General features: G+C 37.3%; 1 protein-coding gene across 1 annotated transcript in view; it reads left to right on the top strand.

Moving 5' to 3' along the window:
* The window catches only part of LOC137274533 (protocadherin gamma-A3-like), a 39,186-nt gene extending 24,809 nt beyond the window's left edge, over positions 1-14,377 (top strand). The window contains exons 2-5 of the mRNA XM_067807774.1: positions 1,212-1,353; positions 8,917-11,690; positions 11,850-12,048; positions 12,190-14,377. Of these exons, the coding sequence (XP_067663875.1) occupies positions 8,991-11,690; positions 11,850-12,048; positions 12,190-12,785 (3,495 nt within the window). The 5' untranslated portion in view covers positions 1,212-1,353; positions 8,917-8,990 and the 3' untranslated portion in view covers positions 12,786-14,377. The remainder of the gene's footprint in view (positions 1-1,211; positions 1,354-8,916; positions 11,691-11,849; positions 12,049-12,189) is intronic.
* The last annotated feature ends 5,858 nt before the right edge of the window (positions 14,378-20,235 follow it).

The raw sequence follows: 20,235 nt of genomic DNA, 5'->3' as shown, positions 1-20,235 counted from the left end.
CTGACCCTACCCCTTAATCTCACCACCCTCCACCCTCAGACCCCCATCCCTTCATATCTCACCTCTGAGTCCCTCCACCCTCAGACCTTCACCTCTTTATATTCAGCTTCACTACCCTTCATATCTCAGTCCACGTCCATATCTCCACCCTCAGAACCATACCCTGATTTCTTATCCTCACCCAGAACAGAGACTTATGTTGACCTTGTTTCACCCAGCTTCACCCCAAGAACTCTCTGACTGCATCCTTACACTTCAAATCCCACATCTCCACATTCCATCATTTCTAGTCCAGGTACCCTCTGAACCCCCACCCCACCCATTTCCCCTACATCAATACCCCTCACCACCCATGTCCCCTACATCAATACCCCTCCCCACCCATTTCTCCTTCATCAATACCCACACTCCACCCATCTCTCCTGTACAAAGTCCAACCCCACCCCCAATTATTCCCACCTCCAGTTTCCAACCCACCACCATTGTTCCTTGATTAAACAAGTCAGATTACCAGGATCAAGAGGATTAAGAGAGTAATTATTCTGAACATGTTTACATACAATGACTGCTCCCTCAGATGCATCCCCCTTGTTGTTTTTTTTCCCCAGACTTTAATTGCCTCACTGAGTTTTAACAATAGGCCTGAACTCACACTTCACCCCAGGTAAATGTAAAATGAGACAAGCGTCTGACCAGTGTCCCAAGGTGAAACTCGGCTCTAGGTTGCATGTGAAGATATTGATGCCTGAGGCTTCCGGTCATCTTGTCAAAAGGAGAGGGATTTAGTTGTTTGATCTGAGTAAAAGACAATGGATTAATACCTGGGTAGTGTTTTTGATGCTACAGGTGTTAGGAAGGATGTACATTCATTGTCGTTGCTGAATGTCTTCTCATATAAATTTGACCAGTAATCACTTGACCAGTGGTCACTGAAGGATCTGCTTGTGCTCAGGATAACCTTACTGTAGACTGTACTGTAACTGTACAGCAGACCTACAAGTTAATCTAATGGTAGGTCTGCTTATCCATATGTACATGTTGCGTGTCAGGTTTTTTGTCAAATTTATCTGTACTCAACAAATGAAATAAACATGTTAAAACATGATTGACAAGATTAAATCAATTTCGTAAACATAGTAATCAATTTCATCCCTTGACAGGCATGGACAAGGAGTAGTGTTTTTTATTTATTCTGGTTTCTTGTCTTCCAGGCCTTTGTGAGCAATGCCTGACCACTGAGTGGCCAGTGTCCAAGCAGAGCTGACTTGATCACGACAGCATCAAATGCTGACACCTGCCTTAACGAGTAAAAGTTACCTGGAGTATTACTCTTCATCGACAGTAACTACTAAGGTAAGACAGACTTTGCATATAAAGGTATGCAGTGTTGAATGTTTAACAGTCATTGCATGGGAAGGGTAGTCAGGGTTTGACAAATGCACGGATCAAGAACTGTAATCTGTTTGAAATGTGAAGGTAGGGCTTCCTCTTATCATTCTGCTTTCAGGTAATTTGATTTAGCCAATATTTCATGCATATTTGCTTCTTAACATAGTGCGATGATTTTTGGTTAATTTAATTTAGGAGATTTTTCTTTTCGTAAATCATATTTAGAGAGTATTGTGGTATGATATTTCATTTGTCTCATACAGTGAGATGGTTATACTTTTATTGAGACAGAAGCCTGTAGAATGCATCAGACAAATTCACAATGACAGGCATACTTTTTTCAACAAACCAGAATGGATTTAATGAAATTATTTCCTGTATTTGCATCTGTAATATACAGAAGCTATTAATTTATGTCAGTTCTATTTGACAGTTGATATGGAAAATTTCCGGCATATTAGATTTATCTAAATATGATGAAAAATCCTTCAGATATATTTTGTATTTTTATGATGTTACGGTCTGCAAATCATCAATTTCATCACATCTAAATTATAATGAAATTATTTTGCTTCCTTTATGATGCACTTTAAAGTGAAAGTGTTTGTTTTATTGGTTTTTTTTGTGTGTAATGTTTTTTATTGTTTTGTAGTAGCTTAGGTAGTTTTAATACAATATAGAAATACAGCTGTATTCAGTTCTCTTTTCTACATGAAGCCCAGCATGGGATTTCATGACTGTTAATGTTCCCACAGAATCAGGGAGACTATAAAAGTAACATTTCAATGTAAACTTTCTAATCTTATATCCAAGTCAAGTGTTCCAGACATTTTACCCCTGGGGGTAGAGGCACCCCTCTCATGCCTTAACAGATTTTCTACCTATGCATTGTTTCTACCTGCAAATCTACACATGTTTTCATACCTGTTTATGACACTCTTCTACCTACACCAGCCATGTTCTGGGCCCCATGCTAAGATCATGGTTCCGTAACATGGACAATCAAAAGCAATTGATTCTGTAATCTGTAGTGAAAACATGTTCCTTCATCAAATGAGGATAAATTACTTACCTTGAATGACCCCACTTGTCTTGATTGGCTATTTAAATAAGATCAAAGGGAACACAAAGCTGTTACCTTTGAGACTGTGTTTTACACCAAAGGGACTTGTTAGATGATTTCAGAGACAAAGCCTGATTGATTATATTCTGGAGGGACTGACTGTTTTCAAAGGAGTGAACAGATATATTTACATTGTAGATTTGCATTAGTGATAGTCTCAGGCTATCTGTTTTAATAGACAGTGGACACTTGTGAAAGTAGTACTTAAATTAAAGAACCTGAAATTGTAAGGTTATTCAAATATTTACTCAGAGACCCAATGCACGTGTAGTTCAAAGCTTGTCTCAAAAAAAGAAAAAAATCAATGTTTATTTTGCTTTTCTTTTATCTTTAACATTATATTTCCCAGAAGATAACAGTTGACCTTTATGGTGAAATGGGTATCTGTTTGATTAGTGATTTACGGCATATGTTGTACATTTCAGTCAAATTCACTTGAATAAACAATTCCCAGTGAAATTATACACAGAGTATAAAGGGTTACAGAACACTGTATAAAATATTGATGCAAGAGAAATTTCACTTTAAATTTGTCAATAAAAGTTTCAAAGAATATGGTTAGGTTCTCTTGAGTGATGATGTATTTCTTAATATGATCAGCTTGCATTGTTGCACATAACATGAAAGAGGTTGACGTTGCGTATTGAACTAGGCTATCATTGATTAACTGTTGTCTAGAACTGAATGTGAAATATCAATTAGTTGATAACGTACTTAATCATACGTTACATCCCACATTAAAATCTATCAGACAGTGTCAGTCAATATTTCTAAGGAATCTTAGACAATTGATCTGTCATTGTTAGCAACTCATCAGAGGTAAAAAGTCAACTTCACTAAAGCCTATTATATAAAAGCATGTCAATAGCGCTAGTCATTCAACATACACTATTGTTTACAACCAACGTCAATGTTCAAGCTGATGTCATTAGTTCCCTCTTGCTTCGGATAACATATTGATTTTGTTACATTCATACAAAAACATTCAGCCCTTCAATGGTTTCAAGTAAAATACCACAAGAAACTTAAGTAATTTATGACTTCCACTTTACATATCCTTTACGTAAACATACGACATTCCCATGCAGGGTTATCTGTCTTAGCAACAGCAGTAACCTGTCAATTTCGTTTTGAAGAATGTTGATTTCAGATATGACTGTGCAAAGTGCTTGTCTCTTTTAAGTTAGTTGTTTAAGCTGGAGGAGGATATAAGCGACTTGTCACATAGCATTAACCCCAGTTGGTGCTGAGAGTTGTCAATAGCCTGAATTAACGTGTAATCCTGAAGCCTGTGACTGAAGGTGTGTTTCTCAGTTACCTGAAAGTGATGTGTTACCTGACTCAAGAGGTTTCAAATCAGCTTAACTGCTCTGTGACAGTTTTTAGTATTCTACTGTATAAGGATACCTGTATAAAGATAATGTACCTGACAGACAAGTATAGTCATTTGTAAATTCCTCCCATAAATGATTCTTTCACTTAAAAGGCCAGTGTGTCTAAAGAAGTTATTATAAACCCATTAATGTACAAGAATTGAAATTCTTCTAAATAAATAATTTTACAGGAATTCTAAGATAATGCACTGCACTTGAGCACATTGTAGTGAAAAATATAATGGGTAACAGATTATATATTCTTCACATTGTAAGATACAAAAAGGAGTGTTGTGGTCTTAAAATCCCTCTATTGTATTATTGTCATTAAATTGAAAAACCACACTGAAACTGACACAGCTATACTTCAGATTTCTCTCTCCAATTTTGAGCTGTTGATACAATATATGCATGTATATTACAGACAGACCAGCTAATGACATATTCACAGGGTCCAAGACACTAGTGATAGTACTGTCAGAATCTTACACCAAACAAAACACCATGGATAAGAGTCAAGTAATCTTATAACACTACGACATGATAAGATAAAAATTACAAGATGCTGATATAAATGAAATTGACACTTAGATTAACATGTTGATAGCAGTCTTTTTAGTAGCGAGGTAAAGATAAAGCTGACTTTTCAGGTCTCAGTGGTCCATTATGATGGACTAAACATGTTCAAGTAATGTTGACTCAGTTAGATGATAATTAATTTTCATGGGGATTAAGAGTCGGTGAAGTCTGGCATATGGTTAGGATATGGCTAATCCCCTGGTATCCATGAAATGTGCATGACACCCACTTTCATGTCCATGAAATTGATTTGAATGGGTTGCATTCTGTGAGAGGGGATGTGGGATTTGCTGATGTTGTTCACAGCTGAAATAGTGATGAATGATCGTGCTCTTAAACATATGTCATGCCTTGTAATTTGCCATATGTTGTTTAAGTAAATACTTTCATTTGTGGAATGTAAATATTATCTTTAATGGTCTACTCTTAATACTCAGAAAATATTTTTTTAACAATAACAATTTTTTTCAGTACAGTGCAAAATTGACTTGCTTTGGAGGAATGTATTTTAAACAAAAACACATTTCCATTTAACCACATGTATGATTTATTTGAGAATAAATCTAATAAAGAATGAGCATAATTGAAAATCAATAGTATGGCAATCCTAAAGAATTCGTTAGACTGAATTAATACAAACTTTATCCCATCCTTGATTGAATTAATGCAGACTTTATCCCATCCTTGAAGTTGTCCTAATTAACCCTGACATGATAAATCAGTGGTCATAGTCGCCATGTGGTGATACGAAGGTTATCAACAGTGAAATACATCCCACTTAAGACAATGACATTGTTCATTTCATCATGCCAGTGAGGTGATTAAAAACTCCTTACAGTTGCACACAGTGATTCAACACTGTGGCAGGGCTGGACAGGTCCAGCACACCAGATTTGCTGCACCTGACATGAAATATATCACACATCACAGCATGTATTACACATCTGTATCACATGCCATGAACATTTCAAAGTGCTATGGATGACAGTGCCAATGAAATATATGTGACATTTCATGCAACTCTTTGAAATAATCATGTTTTATAGTGACATTTCGAATTTATTGATTATGCTATTGTTGTTTATCCTGAAAAAAAGTTTTGTTGCATGTTTAAGAGAGTGGTAATGTCAACATTACATCCTTTTTTATAACTGCATTGTTAAAAGAAACAAAAATAGAGCTACTCTTGCAGATAATCATCTCATGCAAGATTAGTTTTGAATGGTTGACTTTTTTGTTTAACATCTTCTATGCTGAGGGAAAACTGATTTACCTTAATTACTGTAATCAAGAAATGATAAGATACCTTTACTATTGTGTATTTTGTATTACATCATCATGGATGGAGCATTTTTGAGTAAATAAAAATGTCATGTATGCAAATGTAATCTCAGTAAGAAAGTTATACAACTGAATTATTTTACTCAATATAACAAACAGAATGTGCAATCATGGTTGTAACCAAATTTGTGGTATGTAGTTAGCACAAATCAAACCTCACTCTAATGACTTGTAAATATCAGGGATCTTTTCACTTACACTAAATGTACATGATGTTATGAAATGGAATGTGTCAGAGTTTATTGTGGCAGGCTATTGTAGAGGTTTATTGCTGTTTCTAAGTACAGGGTAGGCTAGTGGGGGTGAAGGTAGTCCAATTGTAGGGTGCTAGTACAAGGCTTGGGCAGTGTGTAGTTGATCTGTAACTGTCTTTTAATGGCTTTCTTGGTGATCGAGATTGGTCAACAAAGTTACATTAACAGAGGGTTGCACAGGTAATGGGGCCATTTGAAAGAGGGTGGTAGAAAGGTGGGGGGAAATAATAGGGTTTGAAAGATACAAGGGTGGGGAATTGCTTATAAAAGATGAAAAGATGGAGGAAGTATCTCTAAACTTGTGTGGTCATTGCAGAGATCCCAAAACTTTCACATTTTGTAGACAATCAATGTATTATTCAAATGATAATCAGAGGGATTAGTGTACATTTCATCTGTTATATAATTGTATTTTTAGAAGATTCTAATAAATGTTGTGAAATTGTTAATTAACTTCAGTATGTATGTCTGTTTTCATACAAGATTTTTTCATTTGAATAACATTCAAAAAGAAAAAAATACTACTCAAGATGCTACTGAATAGAATGATTATCACATTACTTTTGTTTTTCCAATATGTTGAATGAACTTTAGTCATTTGAAAGAATCACATGTTCTTAACTTCCATTGAGCAGATGATGATGGCCGCAGGAAGTTGGAAGAAACAAAGAAATATGTTTATCTCTTTGTATAGAATAGTGTTGTTTTTAGGTCTTGTATAGTAGGTTTTTAGCAATTTTGATTAAAGGTTTTCGATAAAAAGTTCTTTATATCAAATTTGAAATAAGGGGAAAAAGGAAATGTAAAAAATATATGACAGGTACCAACTGGCCATAAGCTTGTCCCACCCTGAAAGGCCTGTCCAGTGATTGGCTGAAGGCATACAAACAAGTTAATGATCCCAGGTGATTGGTTACCTAATGGCCACTTAATGTCCACTCAGGCTATTGATAGTGGTCAGCTCTGATAGGCCCAGGCATTCTCAGTGGGAGGTCAGGGGTCACGCAACTGTGATGCAAGAGTAATTGCCAGTTAGCTTAGCACTGTGCAGCCACTTGCCAATCACAGGGTGATTCTTAGCTGTCAATCAAATGCTTCTGAAAGGCAGGCATGACAGAGCCAGCAATTAACATGTGATATCCTAGTCCATGAGCTGGGTGAAACGGGAAGAGGTCAAGCCTGTCAGTATTACTCCTGGTGTCAGGGAGTGGGGACATGCTTGTAGGGAGCTGAGACATGAGGAAGGTGTTTGATATAGACAACAGTGTGGTGATACTTCTTGAGTGGATATACCAGATAAACTAGTACTGACATGTGTGGAGTTCATTGATATAGGAATATATGGTGCACATTTCTGTTATAAGAGGTAAGCAGGTTTTCTCACATGAGATTGACTGAAACTCGTGCCGACTTTTTGATTTGTATTTATAAAAAAACATGTCTTTACTTTATACCTGATATTTCAATATGTTAACATGTATGTAAAATGGGAAATTTATAGGGTCAAAATTTATTTTTAACATCAAGTAAGGTAGTTTGTTAGTAAATTTCTTTGAATTAAAGTCATTTGTACAGTAGTATTATTTATGTATGTCACTAGATCTCTTGCTAGCTGACAGTGTTAGCTACCCTGAAATATCACATGCCCTGTAACAAAGAAGTTGTTCATCCATAGAACTGTCAGTTGAAAAAACATTGGAAACTGAATGAATGTGTATCTGATTGAGTCACTGTTATTTATTTTTTTGATTTCATTAACAGTCTCAAAATATGTATTGAAAACAGTTGGTAACTGAATGTGTATCTCTTTCAGCCACTGTTATTTTATTTTTGAAATTTCATAGACAGTCTCAAAATATATAGTCTTTCAGTGATACGTTGTGTAGTCAATCAACCACTTCTTTCCAGCAAGTGTTAAGATCCTAATGTTACCACAAGTAGCTTAGAATCACATCCCAACAGCTGGTTCATGGGAAGACTCATTGGCCAAACACTTAACATCATTTTACCCAATCATTATACCTTACACACAATGCAGGCAGCTTCATGCAGTGGAACAATGGGTCCTCAGGTGTTACCTATGTACCTACAGATTTAATCCATCGTCAACTCCTAATCCTCGTTAATCCTCTGTAACTAATCCCCAGCACAGGTGTAGATTTCACAGGCCATGTGAGACTTATATTGCCAGACAGCCTGGGGATGGTCAGTACCTGATCCACCAGCCATCTAGTTAGTCGGTCAGCCAGCTGGTCAGCCAGTCAGTCAGTTATGATCATAGAGCTATGGAAGTAACACAATTTTAACATAGGTAGACACAAGTTGATTATCATAGGATTTGTCTGATTTTGTGTTTTACTTTCTTAGTGTTTTCCCTTAGATCTTTTGAATTATAGATCTTGTGTATGTGTTTCTTATTAACTTCAAAGCTTTTGGGATTTAAATCAATTGCAGGATTTAAATCTTTTGTAAAAACTGTGTGTATATATATGACCCATTCCTTTACTCTGACATTCAGCTGTTCTCCATGTGTTCATATTCGTTGCTAGATTGGGTGAATAGAACACATCATATGTTCTTCTTGAGTCAGTTCTGACTTGCAACATTCTCCAGGTACCTGTTGATATTATGCTATGCTCAACATAGTGGTTGGACATGCCAGTGTTAGTAATATCTCTTTTTCCAGATCTGTAGTTTTGAAAATTGTCATAAACATTATCAGTTTTGTTATGAAACAAAATGAAAAAGGTCATGTTTATGATATGGAAATGGTTTTTGTTGCTTATGTTTATGGGTGTTTTTTCAATGGTGAAGATGTCAGTTGGCATATTGCTAATATTTCTTTCTTCTTTTTCAGAATTTTCTTTGAAAGATCCCTGTACATGAAGCTATAAAGTTAACAACACTACAAGTTCTGACCATCCATCCACGATGTCGAACACTATCATCCTAGGATTTCTTCTGTTGACCAGCTTTCAACTTACACTCTGCATCACTCTCACTTACACCATAGATGAACAACAACCAGCCGGAAGTTTCCTGGGGAACATTGCTAGTGATGCAAACCTCCGAGACTACGTTAGTGAGGAAGAGTTTTATCGACTCCGATACAGCTTTTTGACTCAAGGCAATCCACACACCTCAAACTTTTCCATAGACAGCACATCTGGAGCCTTTACAACAGCTCGAGAACTTGATAGAGAAACTTTATGCAATTTCCTCAACACTTGTAAACTCTCCTTCGAGGCTGTTGCTCAATCAAATCTTGGTTCCTTCTTCAAGAAGATCCAGTTGGAAGTTAATGTGAGGGACATTAATGACAATGCACCTGAGTTTACAACGTCAACTTATGTTCTGCAGATTTCTGAAGGAGCCAATTCTGGTTCTAACTTCCCATTGGTCAGTGCAGTGGACAGAGATACTGGTTTTAATAACTCTGTGAAGAGTTATGATCTTCAACCAAAGGACACTCCTTTCATTCTCATCACTACTGCTGGAGTATCAGGAATCATGTCTATTTCATTGGAGCTTGTACAGAGACTTGACCGCGAGACAACAGATTTTTATGAACTCTTTGTGTTTGCTCGTGATGGTGGATCTCCTCAGAGAACTGGAACTCTCACTCTTCACATCAACGTAGCAGATGTTAATGACAACCCACCTGTGTTTGACAATTCGAAATACACCTTGAACATTTCTGAGACAACCGCAGCTGGCAGTGTCATCATTCGTCTGTCAGCCTCTGACAAGGATAGTGGAAACAATGCCAACATCAGTTACCACTTCATGCCTCGACAACCTGAGAGTGTCCTCAACCTCTTCAAGCTTGATCAAGTCACTGGAGAACTCCGAACAGCAGGATCCTTGGAGTATGAAGCAGGAAAGATGCATCAGGTTATCGTGGAAGCTCATGACCATGGCGTTCCATCAAAGACTACCCAAGCTGTAGTAATCATCACGATCATTGACACTCACAATGATGCTCCAGAGATGCACATCAATGTGTTTCATGACAGTGGCATTGCAGAGATATCTGAATTTTCTGAGGTTGGTCGTGTTGTTGCACATATTGCTGTGGAAGATCCAGACTCAGGTTCTAATGGGAATGTTCAGTGTTCTATGCCAAACTCCTCATTTGAGCTCCGTGCCCTTGACAAGAATGAGTTCAAAGTCATCCTTGTGAATCCTCTTGATCGTGAAACTGAGGCCTTTCACAATGTGTCTGTAATATGTCATGATGGAGGCTCCCCTGCCCTTTCCGTCCAGGAGAATTTCCTGGTAAGAGTAATTGATGAAAATGACAATGCACCGGAATTTCCAGAAGATGTTTACTATGCAAATATTGTTGAGAACAAGAAAATTGGAACTTCTATCATGACATTCACTGCTACAGATATTGATAATGGTACAAATGCTGAACTCATTTACAAAGTTCAGGATGACCATGGCCACAGGTTCAACATCTTCAGGAATGGAACTCTGGTGACAGCGATGGAGTTTGACCGAGAAGAATACCCTGAAGTGGTAGCCAAGATTCTAGCTGTTGACCAAGGTAACCCACCCATGACAGCTACCACTACAGTGATCATCACCGTTGATGACGTCAATGATCAAGCCCCAGTCTTTGACATGAATAAGTTCCAACTCTCTGTTCCTGAAGAATCAAAAAGTTACACCAGCGTTGGGCAGATCACTGCATCAGACTCTGATTTGGATGAAAATGCAATTATCATGTACCAGCTCCATAGTTCTACAAGAAGTGACTTTCCCTTCATCGTCTATGCTGATGGTGTAATCAAGACAAATCGTATTCTGGACAGAGAGGTCAGAGATCATTATGAATTTGTTGTGGTTGCAACTGACCTAGGACAACCACCACTGAGCAGTACAGCCAGAGTAGTGGTGACGTTGGATGACATCAATGACCACACCCCAGTCATCATCTTCCCTACCCAGGCTAACAACACAGTGACGATGCCACACACCCAACGAATTGAGTCTCCCGTCATAGAAATTACTGCTGTTGATATGGATGTTGAACGTAATGCTGAAATTTCCTATTTTATTGAAGGTGGCAATGGGAGTGCAGTGTTTGTCATTGACCACAAAACTGGTATTGTTCGCCTGAGGAAACAACTTGAGTCCAAACATGTCACCACTGTGTACAGTCTGATGGTGGTTGCTCAGGACCATGGTTCTCCTCAGAGGTCCACTCAGTCGGAACTCTTTATCGAAGTTATTTTAGGAAATACTACTTTATCTGTCTCCAACCAAGGATCCATCAACATCATCACAGCAATGGTTTTGGTTGGAGTCACCATCCTTCTTGCAGTCATTGTCGTCGCAACCATATGCCTTCTGCGAAGTTCAGATAAGAAGAAGAGGCTGTATCGTGCAAAGGCAGAGGAAGAAAAAGTCATCTCAAGCATGAGGAGACACGGAAGTAGCATCTCCTCCTCGTCAAAAAACTCAACAACACCTCTAGCTGAGAAGGATGGCGAGAAGAAGGAGAAGGAAGTCAGCTTTTCTTTGGATGAGGAAAACAATGTCTCCCTGTCATCTGGATCTGTTGGGTTCAACGCTCGCAACAATGAATGCCTCTTCACTATTCCAGAAGACACAGAGAATGATGTAAGTGTGAAAACTTTATTGCCATAATAGTCTTTCTTTTATGGACATACAAAAATTAAACATTATTTACTGTTTTGAAATTATTCATAGGTAACACTTCCATTGTTTTTGGATCGTATTTCCATATATTTTTATACAGTGGTATGTTCATTGTTGCAGAACAAGAAACATCACATGTCAAAACAGCAGAAGTTTTCCACTTTCAAGGATGACAGTGAGAAGAACCATACCCATATCCGTTTCCATGACGACAGTGGCAGCGATTTGTCTGGTGATGTCAGTATCAGTGATAGTGGCAGAGGAGGCAGTGACATTGAACTTCAGAGTCACGGAGGATCTTCAAATGTTTTGGAATCAGGTAAGAATTAATATCACTTGCAGGCATCATGCAAAAATAGTAAATATGTTAAAATATTGTTTAGCTTTACTTTTGCCATTATTGTTATTTTATGATACATAATTGTAAGTATTATAATGCTTTCATGGTTTACGATTGCAGATATGTCCTTTTCTGGTCATCCTCGGCATCCAAAAAATCCTGTTGACCACCAGTCGGCTTCACCAGCTGCAAGTTTCTCCACATTCTATGGAAGTGATCCACATGGCACAAGCTATGATAATTCCTCTTTGTCAGGTTCTGTACAGTCCAAACAGATTCCTGATAATCATCTTCACAATGGTGCCGTCCCCTACAGGGCAAGGGCAAATAACTCTGCACCTCCTACCCAAAGACTCTCGATACCCCCAAGAATGAAAAACAATTCACATACAAATCATGGTGTACCTCCTCGTGGTAATTATAGTGCTTCTTATGGACAGTTATCTCAGAATGGAGGAAGACACAAAGGACAACAGGATTCTGGGGCATATGTGCATTTAAAACATCCCATGATTGAGGGAGAGTATATGGACATGAATGGACACAAGATGTCACGCATGCATCATGTTGATGACACTGTGAGTGAAATGAATACTTCTGCATGGGACAATGACACGACAACCTCCGGCAGCTATACTGTCGATCCAGAAGAACTTTGTGATGAAATAGATCGATTGTTTTTCAAACAAAACATGAACAAGGATATAATTGTGTGAAACATGGGAGCAGTTCTTTTTGACATGCAGCGTGCGAAATGTGTCTTTGCTTGAGCTATGTTCATTTTCTCTTTATTTGAAATACATTGTCTCAGCCTTGTGAGAACTTTCTCCCACATGACAATTTCCATGGCATATCAGTATTCGGACATCCTGCACAGTACTGAGAGTCTGTGTTCCCATTGTGGTGTTTGCCATACATGCATGTGATAGAGACACACATGAACGTGATTTGCGATAGCTTCATGTCAGTGTTAAGACTTGTTATTGTTGTTATGTTGAAGTGTTAAATGAACTGATTTCAAAGACATGAGCTTTCTCAAACATTTTATGGAACACAGAGATCAAATCTCATGAGGACTTCATAGAGAATTGTCATGTTTTATGATTAAATCAACGCAAAATTATATCAAATTATGCAATGATGGTGCTACTTGTATGTGATGTCTGTATGTCAGTCAAAACTTCCAGCATGAAATGGACATTGATTTAATGCCAATCAACAAATATTTTAGGCTGAAGAATGAACAATTTTTGATTCTTAGGCAACATTTGATCAAAGTGTATTTTTTATGCTTTTCTTAAAAAAGAAATAAAATGTAAACATCTTCAAATACAATATTTTTGTGTGCTTGAAAACAATGATTGTTTCAGCCTATAGTGTTTGTCTGTTTCATGTCAAATTCATTCCAAAACATAAAACAACTAGTACAAATTCATGATAAACATCTAGTCATTTTCAAAGCTTTACTGTCAAGATTCATATTGATTATCAACATACTTCCATTCCACCTTCCCATGAATCTTGTCCACTATGATAAACATAGAACAAAATAGACTAAAGTGAATGAAATCCTTTCTAAATAGGACGCGTTTTAGGACTATCCTGACATGAATCATTTGCCTGTTCATTTACCAGTCCCATATCCGTGTTTCATTGCTGTCATATTCTTGTCAATGTCACTCGGTGTCTGGTGTTCATTTCATGTTATTGCTCTGACCCAGGAAATGTTTGTCCTTTGATAGACATGTTAGACTATGTGTCATATACATGACTGAGTCATAATTAAGTGCCTCAGGTAAATGGTTAGAAGAATAGCAAAAAACAGTGTTGTTTAAAATGGATGCTTAAGTAAAATACACCATTTGGCGTATGGCTCTTGTAATAAGTGTCTGAATTTTACACAAAAAATGTCACATCAAATTACATGATATTAAAAGAAAATTTCTAGTTATTGTTTGAATTGTTTTATCCTAAATCTCAATGTGTTTTTCATATTTTTGTTAAAACTTAAAGTTGGCTTATTAGAATGACAAACGTCACTTTGAATCTGTTTTATGTTCTGTTCTCATGACACACAATTATTAAAAGTATTGCGCTTTTGAAAACGATCAGATGAATGTTTTCTGAAAAGGACACATTTGATTTGACTTGTAAAACATGTTGACTTCTGTGACTTGTTGATCATGCCTCATTGTTAGTTGCTATGTGTATTGTGTTTGATTACATTGCAAAAATGTATGTTTTGTACATTGTGTAAATATATATTTTTTACTATTTTCCAAATAAATGCTAAATTATTATAAACAAATTTGAGAATTTGTTTTAATTTCATGTGGATTCTTTGATATAGTCATTCAATGAATCAATGAATGTGTTCAGAAGTCCACAATTTGTCCTAGTGCAGGGAGGTTGAACTGTTTTGGTGGGTGTAGGGAAAGGGTTGACGGTGAGGGGCTGGGTTCACGTGAACAACTTCCACAGGACCATATTGTAGAGTCAGGCTATATTTCAGTCCCCAAGTAAAATACACTACATGCAGTGAATGTTCAAATTGTCTTTTTTGTATTATTTTTAAATTGTCATTGAATCAGGGACCAGTGTGGGTTCATTCTCAAGTACTATGGAAGGGCCCACTTGAATGATAAAGTACAGTTAGGCAGCCAAACCCATGTTTTCCATCCATCTATATATGCATTGTGTTTTATCACACATCTGCTTGCACAAATATCCTTAGCTCACAGCTTTGTTTTCTTATAGACAGAAGCAACAAAACCTTTTCCACATGCATAAGAAATCTGGGCTAACAACTAACGTCTCAAAGATTCATGAAAGTATTTTGATTGGGCAGCTACTTCTATTTATCTGACTTATAATAAAGTTCCAGTTGCCCTTGGTAATTGTCCTGACGAATGTAGATGTTATTCACTGGATTATGGAGAAATAGTGTTACTTAACTGACTGCCCTGGTAAAAAGTGAAACACAAATGAATACTTCTGGGGATGGTTTTATTTTAAAACCATAATGTTTTTTATTTCAAATATTTACATAACCGATCATTTACGAGATATATTCTCTAATTGTGTCGGTTTTGTAAAGTTGACATGAACAAATTGGAAAAAAATGCAAATACATTTCGTTCAAAGTTCTCTTATACTTTGCAAGTTATTAGTCTATTGTTTAACGTTGCATTCAGCATTATCACAGTATTTGACAGAAATATCTTGACCAGATAATTCGGTCACTGGCATCATTAAGATCGATCCAAGCGATCGTGATACAACGACGTACATCAGCCGTCAGAGAACCAGACCACAGACCCGCTAGTCGCCTCTTACGACAAGCATGGATTGCTGAAGATCAATTCTATCCCGGATCTTCAAAGGGTCATCTGCACTCGATGTATACATTGCTACTGAATCTGGAACACAGCTACGTAACAGATAAATGTCACACGCAGTGCAAAAGAATCTTGATAAACAGACACTTGGTTAAACACCATCTTGGCACCGTCTCACCAGACAGTGTAGTAGAAGGCCTCCTTGTCTAAACAATTGATGCGTAAGGCCATCTCACACCAGTGTCGCTCTGTTTGGAAACGGAACCAACTTTTGTCTGGTATTAGGATTGAATGAAAACTTACACATCAGTTCCCTGACGTCCTACAGTCCGACCTACGTCTGTATACCAGTCTGTCATACAGACCCTGAAACAAATACGTATACACGTAAAAAATTATTCAAGAAAGCACATGTAAGTCTAGATTATGCGGCTAGTCTAGATTTCCACTGTTTCTGAAAATAAAGAAAGTCTCAGGGCTCCTTTTCATTATATATACTGTATATATTTGATATGAACAGTAGAATTGCTCAGTAGAATATGTTCAATTCAGAGAATGGATGTTAGTTTAAGAAAACAGATGCTAGTTTAGAACATGTGATAAGTCTAGATTTCCTCAGAAATGAAGACATATCTGGGTTTCTTTTCATACTATTTGATTATTTTTTTATGAACAGCTTATTTTAGAGTCTAGATGTTGGTCTTACATCCACATTGATCAGGGGCGCATTTTTCTCACATAACCGAGCATACGTCTGCACTGTACATAGGGTGGTTAATAACGAGGTCTCATACATATGTTCTGAGGAAATAGGTTTGTGTTCTGTGGATGGCTGTCTTCACAATTGCGTCAACGCAGATATTACAACTTTTGTTACAAAACTGATTTCCGTTTTCTTAATTTCCCGAATAAATAGTTAATGTTGCAGTTTCGTGGCAAATAACAGCAATTATCTTAGAAAATCGGTTTTATGTTTGAAAGTGTTCCTGCTCTGTGTTTGCGTGTAGCAATAACGCTTGAACTAATTGTGATTCTAAATGTCATCATGTATTAGTTATGAATATGAATGTCTTATAGCATCATCAACATGTACGTTAATACTTAGATTATCCCACTACGGGCAATACATGACTACAAATAGCCTGTTCTAATGTTCCATATGTTAGATGAGTGTCAGTTACTGTATAAATCATTTCTTTGTTTCGTACAATACACAGTGAATATATTCGGTTAGGCAGGTTTCACTTGAAAACATTCTTATGGAATGTCCGTATTAGTCAAAGTCCTTGGTAGACTTATGCCACCAGATACATTTATAGAGATTACAATACATTTATTAGAAAATAACAATCAAGTGAATATTAATGTTATATTGATTTCATATTTACAACATACTCATATTCAGGTAGTATTTGTAACAGAGTGCTGTCTGTCGAGTAATTGTTATATTAGAACCACGGGGATTTGCTTTACGTAGGAAACAATACAATATGTTAATGTGCTAAAGAAACTTACGACGTTAATTCAACGTGCTTTGTTGGTTTGTCATTTACAAACAGATTATGAAATTTACCTTCGCACACGTGTCATTAGACAAACATCACGTCTGTAAAACAGATATATTAAAAAGCCCAAACTATTCGTACGTGATAATCATTCAACATAATGAAAAATAGACCAGTGACTTTCATCATTTTCAGAATGAAACTGGTAATCTAGATTTGCCGCATGTTTCAGGGTCCGCATGACGTGTCATTCATACGTCTCATATGCTTTACGTTCGATTGATCTCTATGTTAATGATAATTTCTATTTAATAGAGTGGCCGTGAATGTTCATAAACTGCAACAAATAGCGTCATCATTGCACTTCACATCAAGGCGAATGTCGATGTCTTGATTACAATTGTATTTTACAACTCCCTTGATGGCAATATGTACATGACAGACTCACGTGTTGGACAGTGATGTATGTTTCTTTGTCAATAACACCACCCTCGTTGTGATAACCTTTCAAACGAATGCCTGTCACACAATTGATGTATGATGTCATTAGCGTGACGTCACTGAAGGATGACGTAATCTCCATGGCGTATCAACGCTTATCAACCCTATTCCTTTGTGTTTATCAACTGTAGCCATTACGGAGGAGGGAGAGATTGACCAGTGTAAGTTTCACATCCTCATTTGTCAATTTCATTGTGGGAAATGCCCAGTGATGCTAGTAAACTGAGATAACGGCAATTAGAGAGAATGGTCTAACGTGTAAACTCTGTAAGGGCAGGGGTAGGTGTTTGGTGGTTACCTTTCAGAAATCGACAAACATCTGCGCGATGGATTCAAATTCCTTTGCCTCAAAGGTTTGAGGGGCAGATTGTGAATTTAGTGGAAGGACATATTGCCTATTGCTATCAACTGGCACAAATATTTGATAAAGGTTATTGCCTTTGTCTCTGGAGGAGCACTTGAACGGGGCTTCATCACCCCCATGTTATCAATACTCCCTTGAAACCTACTGTCGCGATATGGTTCTCAAATACTTGACTTCAGAGCACGATCAAAAGGGGGTCTTATTAAATCACATTTTGAAATGGATTGCAGCTGTAAAACCTACAGGAATGACCATTATCAGCTGCAGAAGGTCCAGAAAGTGTTGTTTACGAGGTAGACCTTGACGAGAGATGCTCGATTCGTTTGTACTGTACATATATACTGATTGTCACAGTGATCGACATACGTGTACATTAAGACGATATGTACAAATGGGTTTGTAGATGGTACGCAGTTGCAAGTATGGAGATTCTGAAATCGCAATTTGTGTTACAGAGGCGTCTTAAAAGAAAATTTATTTCTCTGAATTGAAATAGATTATGCATAAATTGAATATAGAACTCGGCAGATATGCAAAATTCCTCACCGGATGTGCTTCTGAGTGTTCAATCAGTGATGAAGATAAATGCTTCTTACATCAGTAATAAGCAGAGAGAGAGAGAGAGAGAGAGAGGGAGAGAGAGAGAGAGGGAGAGAGAGAGAGGGAGAGAGAGACAGAGAGAGAGAGAGGGAGAGAGAGAGAGAGGGAGAGAGAGAGAGAGGGAGAGAGAGAGGGAGAGAGACAGAGAGAGAGAGAGAGAGAGAGAGAGAGAGAGAGAGAGAGAGATGCGTCAGTGTGACACTTGTTCCGCGATGGATATTGACTGCTGTGAGTAATATCTCAATTTATAAAGAGCAGGAAGAGAAATTCCCACAGAATGAATGGAAATGAGGGTAGAGACTATTACTATTTTTATAGGTTAACACCATATAGCTACGTGATGAATCAGTGATGGTGATACATGTTCATACTGTAGTCATGAAGATCTCACTTAGTAGTTAGATCCCAATTAGTGTGTGGTAAATTCTAATGTCGATTGAAAAATGTCTCGAATCTGCCATAGCGAGGAAAGTATGATGAAAGATTACAGAAGGTGGAACGAATAAAAAACCACGACAGCCACATTGGGAATCAACAGCACATTAACCTTTGTGTAAATGCTTAACATTATGCAGGCGGCCTCCAGTATAAATTATTCGTTTTTTTTCAGCAGGGACTATATCATAACGGTTCAAAGGTATTATACGGTCTCAGTGCATTTCGGAAAACGCCAAAGTAAATATCTCTGCTATGAATACATTGCTACACCGTTACATAGAATACCTGACATTGATGGTAAAGTGTTATAAAATTTAATCCTCACAGTCTTACAAACCACCCATAAATCACTTCTATAGTTTAAGATGGTTTTAGGTTTCGTGAAAAGGTTTGTTTGAAAACCTTAATCCGCCTAGCTGCACGGGTAAAATTTGTCAACTTAAAGAAAATATCTGCACCTGTGATACTTTGTACAAGATTATCGCATAAGTTCGAATATACAGTGATGTATGAGCTATGGGGACTTAGATTCAATCTCTGACCACAGATTAAAAATCACCCGTAACAATGCATCATCAAGTTCATGAAATGTACACGCGTCGCCGTGAAATTGACAAACAAAGGAGTTCATTACCGTTCCACGTGCACGCAGGGTTTAAACTGTTTGATTTAATTCGAGCGTTGTGGGTTTCCAGATTCGCTACAATAGGTAATTTGTGTCACGGACGTGTCACGCTATTTACAACCCGATCTGAGTAATACTTCAACATGTCTTTACCATAGTACTTCGTATTTCATTCGCTTCTCTGGCGATTTATGTCCAGATCATATGGTTATATCACACTCAAATACAGACAGGTTTGACACTAATCCCGATATGTTGAAATATACAACCTCGCCCTCTGACAAATGTCGAGACGAGTTCATTTGTCCCATTTTGAGAGATATTTATTGCAGGGTACATAGGTTTAGAAAGATTGAGAACGGAATATGGAAAGATTAAGATTTTACATCTTGTCCTCCCCCCCGTACATGATTAAACTGTTTGTTGATTTGTTAACCAAAACAATATCTGTCCAGTTATTTGAAAATAACCATCATCTGATGTCACTTTTTCTGATAGTGATACAAATGATAAAGATAATTACAATTTTGTGAAATGTAGACAGTGGTATATACAAATCATTCACTCATGCCAGATGCCCTCATGCTCCCTTCAGCTGTGGATAGCTGCAAGGCGTTGATGCGGTGAAAAGCCATATTCATTAACTCATACTTTACCATCACTTCGAGTTATCCCATGTCCAATTCAAGTTTCGGACACTTTAATCACCCTTCCTAACTCATCTGAGTAATCGAAGTTAAAAAACTTTTTACGACCTGCTGGATGAAAGATTATGTCCAGCATGTTACTCACCTG

Source organism: Haliotis asinina, chromosome 2 (genome assembly GCF_037392515.1).
Source record: "Haliotis asinina isolate JCU_RB_2024 chromosome 2, JCU_Hal_asi_v2, whole genome shotgun sequence".
Lineage (NCBI taxonomy): Eukaryota > Metazoa > Mollusca > Gastropoda > Lepetellida > Haliotidae > Haliotis > Haliotis asinina.
This window is presented reverse-complemented; position numbering and strand designations above follow the sequence as displayed.